This window comes from Vicugna pacos, chromosome 4 (assembly GCF_048564905.1).
Source record: "Vicugna pacos chromosome 4, VicPac4, whole genome shotgun sequence".
NCBI classification, from domain to species: Eukaryota; Metazoa; Chordata; class Mammalia; order Artiodactyla; family Camelidae; genus Vicugna; species Vicugna pacos.
In genome coordinates, this window is record NC_132990.1 from 55,895,986 (window position 1) to 55,912,686 (window position 16,701).

The 16,701-nt window shown below is 34.2% G+C and overlaps 1 protein-coding gene across 2 annotated transcripts in view; it reads left to right on the forward strand.

Moving 5' to 3' along the window:
- TMEM38B (transmembrane protein 38B) overlaps positions 1-16,148 on the forward strand; it is a 43,154-nt gene extending 27,006 nt beyond the window's left edge. Inside the window, exons 6-7 of one of the 2 annotated variants that reach the window (XM_072959866.1) lie at positions 1,774-1,927; positions 14,248-14,479. In XM_072959866.1, coding sequence (XP_072815967.1) covers positions 1,774-1,927; positions 14,248-14,297 — 204 coding nt within the window. In that variant the 3' untranslated portion in view covers positions 14,298-14,479. Of the gene's footprint in view, positions 1-1,773; positions 1,928-14,247 lie in introns of both variants that reach the window. The other variant, XM_031677382.2, reaches the window with a different exon arrangement.
- Positions 16,149-16,701: the final 553 nt, after the last annotated feature.

The window sequence follows — 16,701 nt, forward strand, 5'->3', positions numbered from 1 at the left end:
TTTTTGTCATGAGGTTTGTATAAAACATCTTGTAGCTCAAATAGTCCTTTTTCCATGGATAGTATCTTGTCTTCATTTACCTATATAGATTCTGTCCTTTTTGTTTCCTGTTATGTTTTTGTTGTCTCAAATTACCCCTTTTTATGTTGTGAATTTGTTATAAAATTGAAGTAGCTACAGTTATTTTTCTGTTCTGCCTGCCCTTTAGCTTTTATGCTGTAATAAAGTTTTAAAAACTTATTTTGATACAGAGTTTCGATTTCCTGATTCTGTCTGTCTATTTATCACCTTACTCAAAGTTTTATGTACTTTTACTTTTTGTTTCTTACATTTCATGTGGGCAGGTCTAGTGTTGATGAACTCCCTCAGTTTTTGTTTGTCTGGGAAGGTCTTTTTTTCTTTTCTGTATCCGAATGATAACTTTGCTGGATAGAGTATTCTTGGCTCACAGTTTTTACCTTTCAGTATTTTGAGAATGTCATTCTTCTTCCTCTTGGCCTGTAGAGTTTCTGCTGAGCAATCTGCTGATAGCCTAATGGGGGTTCCTTTGTAGACTACTATTCTTTAAAAAATTCTTTGTATTAGTTTTTAACAATCTTAATATGTCTTGGAGAAGATCTTTTTGCTTTGAGGTAGTTAGGTGTTTTCTTCATGGACTTGTATATCCAGTTCATTTCCCAAGTTTGGGAAGTTCTCAGCTTTTATTTCTTTAAATAAACTCTCTACTCCTTTCTTTCTCTCTTCTTTACCTAATGCTGCTCTTCCTAAAAGTGTCAGATAGCTCTTGTACAGTTTCCCCTTGTTTTAAACATCTTGAGTCTCTTTCCTCTTTTACTAGTATCATTTCTAGATTTCTATCTTTGTGCTCACTAATTCTCTCTTCCATGTGATCTGTTCCATTTCCATTGCTTTCTAATGCATTCTTCATCTCGTTTATTGTGTTCTTTAGCTCCGAAACTTTTGTTTGGTTCTTTTTACAGTTTTAATCTCTTTGGTGAAGTATTCCTTCTTTTCATTCAGTTTATTCCTGAGCTTATCACACTGCCTTTCTGAGTTTTCTTGTAGCTTGTTGAGTTTCTTTGAAGCTATTTTGAATTCTCTACCAGTTAGATTGCAGTATTCCATGAGTTTAGGTTTGGTTTCTGGAGAATTGCCGTTTTCCTTTTGTGGTACAGTTACTTTGGTTTTTCATGGCGCTTGATGAGTTGTTCATCTGCCCGTGCATTTGAAGCCCAGAACACCTTTCTACTTAATTCCTCATGAGTCAATAGATTAGAAATTAGAGGCCTTTCTTTTATTTTCCAGTAGGTGGCGCTATAACACAAGGTTTTGTTTTCTTTTACCGGCGCTTCCTCTGGTTATAATTCCACCTTCCACTGCCTCTTTCAGAGATGTTGTCCTGTGCCCTTGTTATAAGTGCTTGTACCTCAGGGGTTACTGGTGCCTTGCTCCTGCCAGTGTTGCTAGTATCACTACGTAGGGCACTGGGATGGTGGATTCTTCCGCAGTGTCCAGGGTCTCCTGGGTGGCAGACTCCATCACTGTGAGGGGAGAGGGATGGTGGTCGGGAGCTGGGGTTGTGTGGGTTCCTCTACCACGTCTGGTGTTGTAAGGTTCCTGGGCTTGGTAACTGTGGGTGGGGGAACAAGTGGGCTAGAGTTGTGAGCATCTTCACAGCTGAAGAGACGGGTCCTGGGCCCTGCAGCCCAGTTACCTGTGCCTGTGGTGCTGCTGTGGCTGGGAGGCTGGAGTCCTGTGTGCTACTTCTTGCAGCTACTGGGGTCTCTGGAGCTACGGGCTCAGCTTCTGCAGCCGGAAGTCCAGGACTGCAGCACGGCCTCCACTCTTCTTCAGCTTCCGCCTCTTCTGTGTGTTCCAGTCCACCCATCTGTAGATGTACATGTATATGGCGTTCTCCAGCATCCTGGTACGTTTGGCAGAGGCATCTTTTTTGAGTTGTGGATATTTTACTGGTTGTAGATTGAAGGGGAGACAGAAGGAGCAGCTCACTTTGCCATGATGCTGATGTCACTCCTATGTTTAATTTCTTAAGGAACTGACATGATGTTTTCCAAAATGGCTGTATCCACTGGCATTCCCACTAGCAATACATGAGAATTCCAGTGGTTCCACGTTTTTGCTAATAGTTGGTATTGTCAGTCTTTTTAACTTTAGCCGTTTTGTATGTATATAGAGTTATCTCATTGTAGCTTTATTTTGCATTTCTCTGATGACTAGAAATTTGAACATCTTTTCATGTGTTTACTGACCATTTATATATTGTCTTCTGGGCAGGGAGTATTCAAATATTTTATCCATTAAAAAATGGATTATCTTATTATTAAGTCATAACAAGCTACCAAGCCTTTGTGAAATGTGTATTGGAAATATTTTTATCCCAGTTTGTGGCTTTTCTTTTTATTTTCCTAATGTTGTTAGAAGAGCTGAAGTTTTTAATTTTTATGAAGTTCACTTTATCAAAATTTCCTTTTAAGACCCTGCTTTTTGTGTCCTATCTAAGAAATTCTTTCATACCCCAAGTTTGTGAAGATTTTCACCTGTGTTTTCTTCTTATAGTTTTATTTTTACATTTAGGTCTGTGATTTATTTCAAATTAAGTTTTATGATTGGCATGAGGTAAGGGTCATGTTTATTTTGCTCATATGAATATAAAGTTGTTCTAGCACTATTTTTTTCTTTCTTTTTTAAATTTATTTTTTTATATAGTGGCTAACATTTGTAAATCTCAAAACTCCCAAATTTATCCCTTCCTGCACCCTTTCCCTGGTAACCGTAACTATTTGTTGCAATGACTGTTCTTTCTGTCATTGCCTTATCTTGGTACCATTGTTGAAAATCAGTTGCCTTTACATATGTAGAACTATTTCTGAACTATATTCTATTCCACTGATTTATATGTATATCCTTAGCAATGCCAAACTAGCTTAAATTTATATAACTTTATAGTATGATTTGAAATCAAGTTATATAAATTCTTCAGCTGTGTTCTTTTTCAATATTTCTTTGGCTATTCTAGGTTTTTTACATTTCCGTATAAATTTGATTAGAAAGTCACTTTCGACCAAAGGAAAAAAGGCTTTGAGATTGTAGTTGATCTATAGATCCATTTGGGAGAAATAATATCTTAAAAATATTGAGCCTTATAATCCATTAATATGATAAATCTTTCCATTAATTAAGTCTAAAAATTTCTCTTAGTAATGTTTTGTGGTTTTCATTGTTTTGCATCTATTTTGTTAAATGTAAATTTACCCTGAAGTAGTTCCTTTTTTTAGTTGCTTTTATAAATAGTAATTTTTAAATTTAAAAATGTTAATTTCACATTGCTTATATGTAGATTTACAGTTGATTCTTGTATGTTGTTCTTGTATCCTGTGACCTTGCTAAATTTACCTGTTGGTTCTGTTATCTTTCTTGTAGATTTCTTAGGGTTGTCTACATACACAATCTTCTTGTCTGTAATGAAGATAGTTTTCCTTCTTCTTTCTCAATCTGGATGCTATTTATTTGTTTTTCTTGGTTTATTTTCCTGGCTAGAACCTCTAGTGTAATGGTGAATAGAAATCGTGAGAATGGACATCTTTGTCTTGTTCCTGAGAAGTGAGAAAGCATTTAGCCTTTTATCATTAAGTATGATGTTAACTATAAGTGTCTTACAGATACTCTTTATCAGGATGAGAAAATTCCCTTCTATTCCTAGTCTGCTGAGAATTTTTATTGTGAACGGGTAAGGAATTTCCTTAAATTCTGCTTCTGCATGGGTTAAGATGACTGTTTTTTTTCCCCCTGTATTCTGTTAGTATAATGGATTATACTGATTGATTTTTTAAAAAATTTTATATCAACCTTTTGTTTCTGTGATAAACCCCATTTAGTCATGGTGTATCCTTTTTGTGTATGGCTGGATTCAATTTCTGATATTTTTCAAGTTTTTTTTTCCAAAGTGTTCATGGAAGATTTTTTTATTTTTGTAATTTCTGTGTCTGGTTTTTGAATCATCATTAAGACTGGGCTCATTAAATAAGTTGAGAAGTGTTCGCTTGTCTACTCTCTGAAAGAGTTTATGTAGATTTGGTATTGTTTTAAATGTTCGGTATGGGACAGTTCAGATTTTCTATTTTATTTGTGTTCATTTTGGTAAATTGGACTTTTTAAGGAATTTGTCATTTCACTTAAATTTTTGATTTTGTTGACATGAACTTGTTTCTTTGTTACCCCTTTAATGTCTGTAGGATTTGTAGTCATGTCTCCACTTTCATTCCTGGTATTGGCATTTGTATCTTCTCTTTCTCTCTTTTCAGATCGGTTCAACTAGATAGAAGTTTATCAATTTCATCAGTTTGTTTGAAAGACTCAGCCTTTGTTCATTGTTTTCTATTTTATATTACACTGATTTTAGGTCTGTATCATGTCCTTCCTTGTACTTACTTTGTTCTTTTTCTGTAAAGAAAAGATTGATGTTTGACTCTATAACTTTTTTTTTAAGTTGCATGGCAAAAACCACCAAGACAATGTCAAAATGCAACTGTAGAACTGTGATAACATACTTGCAACGTATATCATAGAGGGCTTCCTAATAAATAACAACCTCTTAAAAATTAAGGGATAGAAAAGGACTAAAAACCTAATAGAAAAAAGAAATTTATCAGCAGACATTCACAGAGACAAGGTATGAAGATGTCCCTTAAACATATGAAAAAATGTGAAACTCACTCATTTGGGGATATATTAATTAAAATAACACTCAGATACCATTTTTCACTTACCTGACTGGCAAAAATTAGAGTCTGGCTACATATCCTGCTACAAAGAGAGTTGGGCACTTTTCCTCTTGAGTGTTTTTTGGATATTCTGGCATGTTTGTTTTTCTTTTCAGATCTTTCCCACCTTTTTTTGCATATTGATATGAACTTAAACGGTAATTTGTCTAACTCTGTAATAAAATTTGTTGGTATTTCTCAGTGAGATTTGTATTCAGTTTATAAATTAACTTAGGGAGGCAGTTATATTACACAGGGACAGAAGCATAGAGTGAAACAGGAATGAGGAGAGAGTCATGAGTTTTTCTAATATTTAAAAAAGGAGGATCCAGAATGGGAAACTGGAAAGAAGCTGCCAAATATATATTATAGGGCAAGGTGATGTTTACTGGAGGGCATTGAGGAGGACTTAATGGAGTAGACACTTTGCAGTTGTGCTACAAAGGATTGTTTGGATTTGGGCAGGTGGAGGCAGGAAGAAGTATGTTCTGGGTGGAGAGAGATGACTTGTGTAAATTTTGTTTATATAGGTATATTGTAATAATCTTTGAATTATTTGTGTGAGGTAGAAGTTATGATTATTCATTGTACTCTCAATGCTAGGCAGTATGAAGTATATAAAAGTATGTAAGTACTGTTCGTGCCTTTGAAGAACTTACATTTTATGTCACATTTTTCTGGGCATATTTTGAAATGATATAACATGAGATACTGTATAAAGAATGTGGCAGAGTACTACTCAGCCATAAAAAAGAATAAAATAATGCCCTTTGCATCAACATGGATGGACTTGGAGATGATCATTCTAAGTGAATTAAGCCAGAAAGAGAAAGAAAAATACCGTATGATATCACTTATATATGGAATATAAAAAAAGAAAAAAGAAGATACTAATGAACTCATCTGCAAAGCAGAAACACACTCACAGACATAGTAAACAATCTTGTGGTTACCAGGGGGTAAGGGGGGTGGGAAGGGATAAATTGGGAGTTTGAGATTTGCATATATTAACTACTATATATAAAACAGATAAAAAATAAATTTCTTCTGTATAGCCCAGGGAACTATATTCAATATCTTGTAGTAACCTATAATGAAAAAGAATATGAAAATATATGTATGTATATGTATGACTGAAACATTATGCTGTACACTACACCAGAAACTGACACACTGTAAACTGACCATACTTCAATTAAAAAAAAAAAAGAATGTGGCAGAGCTTTAAACAGTTCCTTTACCTTAATTAATTTATATTTTAGGATATGTTTAAATATCAGGGCTTATAAAAGGATTATCTTTAGGGCTTTCGCTTTCTTTGTTTTCCTTCCCTTTTTAAGCAAGGGACTATGAAGTCAAATGCTATTTAATTTAGATAATATGCCTTTTCTTTGAATAGTTTGCTAAGTAAGGAGATAGTTTTATACTTTATTTTTAAAGAATAAGAGTTCTTTCCATTTGTCATCATTGTGTTTGTGTCACCTTTCTGAATCAAGCCGTGATAAGAGGCAAAATTCACAGAAATCCATCCATGAACCTCATAAGTCTATCTCAGCAGTAATTTCTTATGCCAGCAATACTTCTCAGCTGAGTGATGAGTCTACTGAGAGTGGAGATTCTATTAAAACACTTGACTTTGAAAAATTCTTACTATGGTTCACGTTCTCAGGAAATACTTGAGATCCTGACACTTTTCTCTTTTGGATTTTGTGAAAAGTCATTGCTGTTTCCTGACAGTGGACTATTGTTTGATCTGAATTCTTTTATCTTTTATTGGCAGTCCACAAAGTCAAGCTATGACCAAGGTAATTATGCTAGTACATGTCATTGTAACTAATTATTCCAAAGAATAATTTAATATAAAGAAGTTCTTCCTAGATCTTAACTAGTAATGGCATAAACTCAGAGGTTAACATATTTGGATTCTTTTCATGCTATATTCTCTCCAGGTGATCACATTTGTATTCATCCCTTTACCTTTTACTTCTATAGGTAATGGCTTCCAAATCTATATCCTTTACTTAAACATTTCTGGGCAAACCTCCATTACTGCACTTACTCTTTACTGTTTTGTAACTATTGATTTACTTGCCTTTCTCTGACTAGTCCGTAAGATCCCTGAGGGCAGGGACTACATTCAGCATTCTCCTGGCAGCCAGGTGTAAGGCACAAACAGATTATTTTAATCCTGTTGGTTTTAGGCTTTTTTTTTTAAGTGCTATTCTGTGTCATATTTGCCCTTCTAGAATGTGACCCTTTTGGGGTCTCAGTTTAAGCCTGAGGTGTACCCCTGGGCAGCTCCACTTTGTCCGGCTTAAACTCCAACCTTGGTGTTGGTCTTCCCAGCACCAAGCAGCAGGCTGCTGACGTGTCTTCTCGGCTTTTTGGCCTCTCAGCTGTTGCTCTCTGCTAGGTTTTTCTTAAATCTCTCTGTGTTTGCACAGCTTAGCGTTGGTAAACTACTCCAGGAGAGATTACACATGGAGTTTTGGGCTTACTTGCATGTGGTTCCCTCCTCTGTTATTGCCCTCAAGTCCTAGACGCTTTGGCCTTCTCAGACTCCAGCCTCTGTCTCTTTGGCCCATTTGGGATTTCTGCTTTTCATTCCCCTATGCTGTGAACTCACACATATTCTTAAAAGGAAAATCCAGGATAGATGAAAAATTCACCTTGTTCAGCTTGCTTTCTTTTAGGGATCATAGCCCCATCAGGTTGTGCCTGTACTGGTTATTCTCCAGTGCCTTTTAACAGTTGTTTTATATATTTGTGTCTTTTATGTTGATTTTGTTGCAATACTGAGTCTGATAGAAGCTTTTTAGTCATGATTGGCCTGTAGTTTATGTGCATGGATTTTAAAAGTGGTTGTTATTTTGTTTATTTTTATTGAGGTCAAATTCATACAACAAAAGCAGCTATTTAAAAGTATACATTTCAGTGGCTTTTAGTACATTCACAGTGTTATGTGTGCATGCATTTTTAATTTATATAAATGATACAACATTATAACTCTTATTCTTTGTCTCATTTTCACCTGACAGTATATTTTAAGAATTTTTTTCACATAACTTTTCTATCTATTACTTTTAACAGTTACACAGTATACATTTCACTTCTCCATTCCTCTTATGATGGACACCTACTTTGTCTCCAGCTCCCCACTTTGTCTCCAGCTCCCTACCTAGACTGCATTGCAGATAATAAGAATTTATTCTTGATTCCATTGTCCTCAGGAAAGCTGATTATATAGGGACCTCTTCTGGAAATTTGATTCCAATACTATCTAGTTTGATTTCATTATCTGAGATCTGCTGGAGGAAATGACTCTTGGAAATTCATGGGCTTTTTGGAACCATTCTAGTGCATAAAGTTCTCCCAGATTCATTTTGGCACCAGTATAATTTCTTGAGAAAATCTAAACATCTCTGAACAGTATACATTTTATCAGATAAAAGATTGATAGCACTCTCCATTCTACCTCTCAGTGTCTCAGTAACTTCTGTATAAAAATGTATGTGGACAACATTGGATGCTAGAGGCTCACTACAGTTCCTCCTAGTGGCAGTATTCTGTAATTTACTGCAAGTCTGTGACTTTAGATAATGATAGAATGCAGTGTATTTAGTGATTGAGCTCAAAACCTGAGTATTCCAAGCTGCTTCACCACTTACTACCTCTGTGACTCTGAACAAGTTACTCAACCTGTCAGAACTTCAGTTACATATCTCTATGATAAAAATAATAATAGAGTAGTTGTTGGATTACATTGAAACAGAATAGGTAATATAGAGCACTTATCAAGTTCTGGCACATGTTAAGTGCATAGTAATAAAAGCTGTTCTTGGTTATTTGGTATGGACTGTCAATGATATTTTATCTTGTTATTTCCTTTCAGTACTAAATATTTTTGTGCTTATGCTGCTCATTTGGCACTCAAAAATGTGGTACCTTATATTATTGTTAATAAGTTATGTTATTTTCCAATAATTAAGTATAAACATATAGAGAACAGATTTTTTTCCAGAACCTAACTTGGTTTGCTTCTGCTGAAGATTAAATTAAGAATGCATTTTGAATACAGTGAGAAGTTCAACAAAGAAATTAGGAAATACAAGACAGTAATAGATAGAAATCACAGAGCCCAAGAATACAATAACTGAACTAAGAAGTTTTCTGGAGGGGTTTAACAGCAGGCAAAAAAGATCAGTGATCTTGAAGTCCAAGCAGTGGAACTCACCCAGTCAGAACTGCAAAAAAGAAAAAGAATGAAATAAAATGAAGATAGCTTAAGGAACTTACGGGACAACATCAGGAGGACTAACATTCCCATAACAGGGCTCCCAGAAGGAGAGGAAAGAGGGAAAGGGGCAGAAAAATTATCTGAAGAAATAATGGCTGGAAACTTCCCTAATGTGGGGAAGAAAACAGACATACAGATCCAGGAAGCCCATAGAGGTCCACGTAAGGGGAACCCAGAGAGACCCACACCAAGACATTATAATTAAAATGTCAAAAGTTTAAGACAAAGAATCTTAAAAACAGCAAGAGAAAAACGGCTTGTTATGTACAAAGGAATCCCCATAAGACTATGAGCAGATTTTCCAGCAGAAACTTCGCAGGCCAAAAGGGAGTGGCATGATATAGTCAAAGTATTGAAAGAAAAAAACTTCCAACCTAGATTATTCTACCTGGCAGAATTATCCTTCATAATTAGAGGAGAGAGAAGGAATTCCAGATAAGCAAAAGCTAAAGGAGTTCCTCACCACTAAATTGGAGAAATGTTAAAGGGACTTCTTTAAGCTGAAAGGAAAGGGTGCTGATTAGTAACAAGAAAACACGTGAAAGTACAAGTCTCACTGGTAAAGGTAAATACATAGTAAAGTAGTAGATCAGTCACTTACAAAGCTGGTATGAATGTTAAAAGCTAATAGTAGTAAAAATAACTATAACTACAATAATTAAGAGGTACACACAAGATAAAAAGATGTAAAATGTAACACCAAAAACGAAAAAATGGGTGGGGGGGTGGAGAGTAAAAATACAGAGCTTTAAAATGCATTTAAACTTAAATTGTTACCAACTTAAAATAGACTGTTATAAACATAAGTTGTTATATGTAAGTCCCATGATAACTGCAAAGCAAAAACTTACAGTATATACACAAAACATAATGAGAAAGGAACCTAAGCATACCACTAATGAAAGTCATCAAGCCACAGTGGAAGAGAACAAGGGAAGAAAGAACCAGAGAGTAACTATAAAACACTCAGGAACAATTAACAAAATGACAGTGAGTACATATTTAACATTGGTTACTTTAATTGTAAATTGACTAAATTCTCCAATCAAAAGACACAGTGGCTGAATGGATTTAAAAAGACCCATCTATATGATGGCTATAAGAGACTCACTTCACACGTAAGGACAGAAACAGATGAAGTGAAGGGATGGAATAATATATTCCATGCAAATGGAACCCCAAAGAAAGTTGGAGGAGCTATACTTGTATCAGACAAAATAGACTTTAAAACAAAGACTAATTCAAGGTATTACATAATGATAAGTTATCAGTCTAATAACAGGATATATTTGCAAATATCTATGTACCCACCCAGGACCACCTAAATAAATGAAGCAAATATTAACAGAACTAGAGAAAGAAGTAGACAACAATACAATAATAGTAGGGGACTTTAATACCTCACTTACAACAACAGATAGATCATTAGATAGAAAATCAAGAAGAAACATGGCCTGAAAGGATATGTTAGACTAGAAAGACTTAACTAAAGATACGTGTAGCTCATTCCATCCAAAAGAAACAATATACATTCTTATAAAGCACACATAGAATATTCTCCAGGATAGATCATATGTTAGATCATAAAACAAGTCAATACATTTAAGACAGTGGAAATCATATTAAGCATCTTTTCCAGCCACAATAGTGTGAAACTAGAAATCAATTACAAGAAGAAAACTGGAAAAATCACAACTATGTGGAGATTAAACAGCATACTACTGAACAGTCAGTGGGTCAATGAAGATTTTAAGGAGAAATTAAAAAAATTTGTCTCAAGGAGACAAATGAAAATGCAAATATAATATATCAAATCTTACAAGATGCAGCAAAATTAGTCCTAGGAGGGAAATTCATAGCAACAAATGTCTACCTCAGGAAATGGGAAAAATCTCGAACAACCTAACTTTACACCTCAAGGAACTAGGAAAATAAAAACAAATGAAGTCCAGAGCTAGTGGAAGGAAATAACAGAGTGGAAATAAATGAAGTATAGACTAAGAAGACAATAGAAGATATTAGTCAAACTAAGAGCTAGGTCTTTGAAAAGATAAACAAAATTAACAAACTTTTAACTATACTCACCAAGAAAGAAAGAGAGAAAACTCAAATAAAATCAGAAATGAAAGAGAAGACATTACAGCTGATACCACAGAAATACAAAGATTGTAAGATTACTGTGAACGCTTTGGTGCCAACAAAGTGGACGACCTAGAAAGAAGTGGAGAAATTTCTAGAAACATACAACCTACCGAGACTGAATCACAAAGAAATAGAAAATCTGAATAGACTAATTACTAGTAAGGAGATTGTATCAGTAACCAGAAACCTCCCAACAAATAAGTCTAGGACCAGTTTTGCTGGTGAATTCTACCAAACATTAAAAGCAATCCTTCTCAGACTCTTCCAGAAATAGAAGATAAGGTGATGCTTCCAAACTCATTTTACAAGGCCAAGATTACCCTGATACCAAAACCAGACAAGGATGCCACAAGAAAAGAATTACAGGGCAATATCCCTGATGAACATAGATGCAAAAGCCCTTAACAAAATACTAGCAAACCAAATTGAACAATACATTAAAAGGATTGTATACCCTGTGATCAAGTGGGATTAATTCCATGATGCAAGGATGGTTCATCATTTGCAAATCAATCAGTGTGATACATCACATTAACAAAATGAAGAATAAAAAATCATATAATTATCTCAATAGATGCAGAAAAAGCATTTGACAAAATTCAACACCCACTTACAATGAAAACAAAGTGGATATAGAGGGAATGTACCTCAACATAATAGAGACCATATGTGACAAGCCCACAGCCAATATAACAGTGAAAACTGAAAGCTTTTCCTCTAAGATCAGAATAAGGCAAGGATGGCCACTCTCATCACTTCTATTCAGCATAGTATTGCAGTCCTAGCAAGAGCAATTAGACAAGGAAAGGGAGGGAGGGAGGAAGGAAGGGAGGAAGAAAGGAAGGAAAGAAGGGAGGAAAGAGGGAAGGAAAGAAGGGAGGAGAGAGGGAAAGAAAGAAATCAGTCCAAGTTGGAAAGGATGAAGTAAAACTGCCTCTATTTGCAGATGACACGATATTATAAATGGAAAACCAAGAAACTTTTAGAGCTAATAAATGAATTCATTAAAGTTGCAAGGTACCAAATCAATAAACAAAAATCTTACGTGTTTCTATGCATGAATAACAAACTATCAGAAAAAGAAGTTGAGAAAATAGTCTGTTTACATTTGCATCAAAAAGAATAAACTACTCAGGAATAAATTTCAGGTGAAAGACCTGTATGCTAAAAACTGTTAAGACATTAATGAAAGAAATTTGAAGAAGACACAAATAAATGGAAAGTTATTTCATGCTCATGGATTGGAAGAATATTGTGAAAATGTCCATACTACCTAAGCAATCTACAAATTCAATGCAATCTCTGTAAAAATTCCAATAGCATTTCTCACAGAAATAGAATGAATAATTCTAAAATTTGTATAGAACCACAAAAGACCCCAAATAGCCAAAGCAATCTTGAGAAAGAACAACAAAGCTGGAGGTACCATGCTCTCTGATTTCAAACTATATTACAAAGCTATAGTAATCAAAAGAATATGGTATTGGCATAAAACAGACACATAGATCAAAGGAACAGAACTGGCCCTGAAATAAACCCCCACACGTATAGTCAATTAATTTACAATAAGCCAAGAGTATACAATGAGGGGAAGGAGAGTCTCTTCAATAAATGGTGCTGAGAAAACAGAAAATGGTGGAAGAATGAAACAATCCCTATCTTACACCATTCACAAAAATTAACTCAAAATGGATTTAAAGACTTAAATGTATGAGCCAAAATCATAGAACTAGAAGAAAACATAGGTGGTAAGCTCCTTGACATCAGTCTTGATGATGATTTTTTTTTGAAACTGACATCAAAAGCAAAGGAAACAAAAGCAAAAGTAAACCAATGGGACTACATCAAACTAGAAAGCTTTTGCACAGCAAAGGAAACCATCAACAAAATGAAAAGACAACCTACTGAATGGGAGAAAATAGTTGCAAATCATGTGATTTGATGAGGGGTTCATATCCAAAATATATAAAGAACTCATAAAACTCAATAGCAAAAAAATACAATAATCCAGTTAGTAAATGGGCAGAATAGACATTTTTCCAAAGAAGACAGCCATCAAAACCACAGTGAAATACCACCTCACATCTGTTGGAATGGCTGTTATTAAAAAGACAAGAAATAACAAATGTTGGCAGTGATACGGATGTGAAGGAAAGGGAACCCTCATACACTGTTTATGGGAATGGAAATTGGTGCAGTCACTATAGAAAACACTGTGGACATTCCTCAGAAAATTAAAAATAGAACTACCTTAAGATCCATTGATTCCACTTCTGGGTATTTATTCGAAGGAAACAAAAACTAATTTGAAAAGATATATGCACCCCCATGTTCATTGCAGTGTTAACTTTGAACACTTACAAGATATGGAAGCAACCTAAGTGTCCATTGATAGATGAATGGATAAAGAAAATGTGATATGAATACATACAGTGGAATATTATTCAGCCGTAAAAATGAAGTCTTGTCATTTGCTACAATATGCATGGACCTTGACATTATGCTAGGTGAAAAAATGAGACACAGACAAATACAGTATGATCTCATTTATATGTGGAATATAAAATTTAAAAAACCCAAGCTCATAGATACAGAGAACAAATTGGTGGTTGCCAGAAGTTGGAGGAGAGGTGAGGATCAGTGAAATGGGTAAAGGGGATCAAAAGGTACAAAATTCCAGTTACAAACAAGTAAGTCATTGGCACATAATGTATAGCATGGTGATTATTGTAATACTGTATTGCATATTTGAAAGTTGCTAAGAGAGTAGATCTTAAAAGTTTTCATCACATAAAAAATGTTTTTTGTATGTGTGCAACTGTATGGTGACAGATGTTAACTAGACTTATTTTGATGGTCATTTTGCAATGTATACAAATATCAAATCATTATGTTGTATGCTTGAAATGTCAATTATACCTCAATAAAAAAACGTGTTTTGAATCTTTTCTTTTTTACTTTCCCCTCTCAGTTTTAGGAAACAGAAAACGTTTGTACTTAAATTCAAAACTGAACTTTTTTTTTCAGATAACCATGATGATTACAGAGACTGCTATTATGCCTTTTGCTCCTTTTGAGGATACATTGAGTCGAATGCTGTTTGGCTGGCAGCAGCAGTTTTCATCATGTGAGAAGAAAACTGAAACAAAATCATCCTTCAATGGTACTGGTTCATCGACCTCAAAACCTATAGCTGTTGCTTCAGATAAAGTTAAAAAGAAACATACTAAGAAGACTGAGTAAATTTTCTTGATGAGCTTTAGAAGGCAAAAAAATTCTTATCTACCTGTCAGATTGTGATAAACATTTTTATGTCAATGATGTAAAATAAAGATTATATGTAAGGAATGGAGGTGACAAAAAGAAAGAACTTCTTTCTGCTTTAAGGGGACTGTCCCTTTCTGCATTGTAATTTCTTGAGTGTTATGAGTATATCATGCGAAATTGTTTTTCTAAGTTATATATAAAAGATTCTATTGTGATTTTTAAATAGTTTTATATTGATAAAAGAAGGCTAGATTTTTTTAATGTTAGGAAAAGTAAACCTACTGCCATTGCAAAGTAACAAAAATTAAAATGTTATTGTTCAATCTAGGTATTTTCATATATATTTTTTATTTGATTCTATTCAAGCTTTAGTTCAGCAAAATTAAACTTTTATTTCACATTGCCATTGTAATTCCTAGATGTGGAAAACAATTCCTGTTTGATTTTGAGTACTGGAAAGAACAGACTTTACCTAAATCACTTTATATTATGAATGAAAATAAATTATTAGCCTATTTCAGATGTAAACATTGTATACTTTGTCCACACTAAATGGAAATACCTGAAATTAAAAAAAAATTTTGCAGTATGTTTCAGTGAGAACAGAGTATTAGTTTGAGTCTTGAGTGTGTTTCATGACCTTGTTTATACAGTTTCTCTTTTCTCGAAAGAAAATCGGGTGTAATTTTAAATAAGCTAGTAAGCCCATGTTTTGCTTTGTACATTTTGAGGAACTTGTTTTTTTTCTCTCTCCTTGAAACACAATTGTTTTTAACTATAGGAGAAACTATTTTTCTCAGCATTTCATGTATTCTTAAGTATTATTTCAATTTAAAAATTTCACCTTTATGTCTCCTCTCTAATGGATGCTTTTCAGTTTTCGGTTGAATGTCTCTTACTAGTTTGCATATGTTTGTTATATTTTAACCTACATGTACATATATTATTAATTTTATTTTAAATTAAGACTAGTTACCCTTATGTGGAAATGCTCAGCTCTAATGAGAATTGTCCTTGGACATTTGATAGTAACCAGCTAATTAAGAAGAAACAAACTAAAATCTCATGGTAGTAGACTATTTGAAGAATGATACTAAATCTGGTTCCTTATTTGTAAAAATGATAACAATAATAATAGTAAGAAGAAAAGGTACTAAATAATGTTAGATTTTATGGCTTTATTTCATAGTGTGAGTCCAGTTTTAATTTTAAAACTCTGACTGACATGATTTCTTCTACCAAGACCATGAGCCTCTGAAGACTTAGTATGTATCAGGCATTTTTGTATGGCATGGAAGTACTCAAATCATATTCAAGGTAGAAGTCTTGGTTTTTAAAAATTTTAACAAGTATAAACACCAGCAGGGACTATACTTCTGCTTGTTTTTAAAAAAAGATTTTTTGAGGGGAGGACCTTTGGTAGCCTTGGGATACTAAGAAGTTTATTTTTAATATTATTACAGAAGGCATTAAACATTTAAGAGTTCAGTATTATCTTTGATACTCTTGTAGTTAAAAACTTTTCAGAGTTAACATGTTGCTAACTATTGACATAGTTTTCAAATTTAGGTTTAACTGTAGTTGAAATGGTAGAAATCTTGTTTTATACTTGTATTAAAGGACATATTTATTAAAATAAGTTATTTAGCACCAATGGAGTATTACATTCTTTTTATGTTTTTTTTCTATTTTTCTTGAGTCAGGAGTTGTACATTTTGACTGATATGGTATATATTCAGTGATTACTATCTGAATGAGATAGACAAACTTTATCAATCTATTACAACCTGTAATTCAAGGTTCTTAGGAAAAAGCTGTACTGGAGAACGTGGTTTAGGCCTGAAACCTCCCACCCTCAATCTGTTCATGCTGCCTGCAGAGACTTGACTGGATTTGCAAAGCAGATTGTTAGACTCCTTAACCCAACATGTAGCACGAATAAAGCCTGTGGCCCTGCTTCACACAGCCAGTCATAGGTGGCACTGAGAAAGTCAAGACCTGGTAGGTCTTAAATAAAAGGAGACAAGATGCTGGCTAGAGCATAGGCTGGTTTAATTTGGTGATCTCACCCTTTAGATCTCATAAGAGTGGTCTCACTCTTATGTAAAAAATGGCCAAAATAATCTCAAACTTTGTCAGACTAGTCATTCTAACTTGCTGAAGGTGTAAGGACTGTAGAGGGACCATATATGTGGAGTGAGTGGATTTCAGTGG